At 33.0% G+C, this 2,615-nt stretch overlaps 1 protein-coding gene across 1 annotated transcript; it reads left to right on the top strand.

Moving 5' to 3' along the window:
• Positions 1–252: 252 nt before the first annotated feature.
• Positions 253–2,273, top strand: LOC141702310 (agamous-like MADS-box protein AGL15). Its single transcript, XM_074506006.1, has 5 exons — positions 253–555; positions 1,525–1,591; positions 1,842–1,906; positions 1,993–2,092; positions 2,190–2,273. The coding sequence occupies exons 1-5, from the start codon at positions 374–376 to the stop codon at positions 2,271–2,273; spliced, it is 498 nt and encodes a 165-aa protein (XP_074362107.1). The 5' UTR covers positions 253–373.
• The last annotated feature ends 342 nt before the right edge of the window (positions 2,274–2,615 follow it).

Below are 2,615 nucleotides of genomic sequence, written 5' to 3'. Positions count from 1 at the left end.
AAAAGATAATGTTATATCTAAAAAGATTTTATTAAGATTATTTATTATTTGCTACAAAAATACAAAAAAGATACTCAAATAATTTTATTATTATTTTTTTATCATGAAAAGGAAATAAATAGAAAAAGGGACACACTTGATACAAAGAAAATTACTAAAGGTGTCTTAAAAGAGGAGATTGTGTATCATATAAAATCTATTGCCCCATGCAAATTTGTCTTATTAGCTCTAATTTCCCCTTTTTGCATTTCATATTCCATATTTTTCTCCTTTTTTAGAATAACTCCAGAATAAGAACCTTATATATAGTTTGAGAGATTCAGAGATTGACACATAATTTTTTGTGAATTACAGTAAATAAAGACAAGGAGAGATGGGTCGGGCAAAGCTTGAAATAGCGAAGATTGAAAATGCCAACAGCAGGCAGTCCACTTTTAAGAAGAGAAGGGCTGGTTTAATGAAGAAAGCTCATGAGCTTTCTGTTTTATGTGATGCTGAGATCGCAATTATTGTGTTCTCAAGCACTGGGAAGCTTTTTGAGTTTGCTAGTTCAAGGTCTACTTTCTCTCTCTCTCACCCCCCTCTCTCTCTCTCCCTCTCACCTCTATCCCTCTCACCTCTCTCTTTCTTCTCCCTCTCTCTCTCTATCTCCCTCCCTCTTTATTTTCTTGATCTCTCCCTCTCTCTGTTATCTCTCTCTCTATTTTCTGTCTCTCTCTGTTTTCTTGATCTCTCCCTCACTCTTTTTATTTTGATTTACTTCTGTTAAAATTTGCTGCTGAATATGTTTATTTTGACATGTTCTCTTTAATTTTATTGCCTTAGGTGTAACATAATTATAAGATTACTGTGGCTGCTAATCTTGGTTTATAAGGGGTTTTAATTTAGTATATATGCTTGTCGGTTTTAATTAATATATCTGTATTTCTGCCTAAATTGATGAAATCTTGTTGTTAAATATGATGGCATTCTATAATCCGATATGAATTATGTGTTGCTGCGTTGCTCTGTATCAATGAGAGTCATATCTGATAAGAACAATGTGTTGCTGCGTGGCTCTGTGTCAATGAGAGTCAAATCCGATATATTTGAACAATTTTTAAAGTCTAGGGACAAGTTTTGACGGTTCAAAGTAATTAATTAAACATGTGAAGATGTCTGAATGAATGTATGATTGATAGGAGAGTACTTCTGCTTTATAACGAAGCCTTTTCACTAAAGATATCTTGTTTGGAGATCAAAGTGACCTAATACTAGTAACATATCAAAACTTGTTAGGCAGTTGGGGCTTATAATCAACGAAAATAATCTCTTCTTGAACCCTACATTGATGGAGGACCATTTCTCACCGGAGAACACGGGTGGATGGTAGATGCTTAGTATAGTTCTTGAATATTATCTGTGAGAGACAATATAAGCATATATCCATGTTTGTTTTTTGGATAATCCTGTGTACAATAAGTTCTTTTGTTGGTTAGTGTAAAACATTTTGTTAGTATACTTATCATTTCTTCACTATTGCAGTATGGAGCATACACTTGCACGATTCAACAAATCTGTAGAATCGAAAAATTCTGCAATCGAGCATAAGGTACTGGTCTTTATTAAAAATGAGTGTCATTTTTAACAATGATGGGACTCTTACATGGCATATTATAGTACTCTTAATTGCGTAATTTCCTTATTGATCATCTTATTCTACAAAATAGTCACTAGCATGATATGCTCATTGTTGTAGTTGAACATTTCTATAAATCAACATACGTGATGCTCATTGTAGTTGAACATTTATTCTAGTTTTAATTTCTTTATTTGCCTTCATGTAATGTACTACATTTCAGGGTAAGGATGTTTTAGAAGTGGAATGTCTGAAACAGGACATTGCAGATCTCCAACTAAAAAATATGTAAGTTTCCTTATACCTGCCAAGTCGTCAAACAGTTGTTTTTGGAAGAAGATACATATTGCTATCATGTTTTTCATTTTCTATAGGCAGTTATTGGGGAAGGACCTTACTGGCTTGGGCTTGAAAGAATTGCAAGAGTTGGAGCAGCAATTGAATGAAGGGTTATTATCTGTCAAGGAGAAGAAGGTTTATTTACGCATCTCCCTGTAACTTAATATATCTATAAAGTGAATTGTTTTATGCAGAAAAACGGCTATCTTAACATAATGTTAAATTATTACAGGAGCAACTACTGATGGAGGAACTGGACCTATCTAGGAAAAAGGTACAAAGTTACAGTTTTGATCTTCTATACAGTTATGACTAGCTTCAAATTGTTTGATGAAAAATTACGTGAATGTATTCAACCTTAAGAACAATTGGATGTAAATATGACTCTGATAATTCTAGTAATGTACATAGGTGATGTCCCATGTAGATTTGTGTTTTTATTTGCAAGTCAAATTCACGGATTAAGTAAACAATATAGTATCTTGCAATTTATTTAGCCAAAAAAAAGTGTCCTGCAAGTATAGCGATCAATATGTACAAGAAGCATGATGCTAGACTGCAAGAAAGAGAAAAGAAAAATTACATGACTGATGTGGTGTTTACGACTAATGAAATACCACAACATGTATTGTTGTATCGAAAGAACGTTATAACTAAT

This window comes from Apium graveolens, unplaced genomic scaffold (genome assembly GCF_009905375.1).
Source record: "Apium graveolens cultivar Ventura unplaced genomic scaffold, ASM990537v1 ctg4869, whole genome shotgun sequence".
NCBI classification, from domain to species: Eukaryota; Viridiplantae; Streptophyta; class Magnoliopsida; order Apiales; family Apiaceae; genus Apium; species Apium graveolens.
The sequence above is the reverse complement of the archived record's forward strand: the minus strand, read 5'-3'. Positions and strand labels throughout refer to the sequence as shown.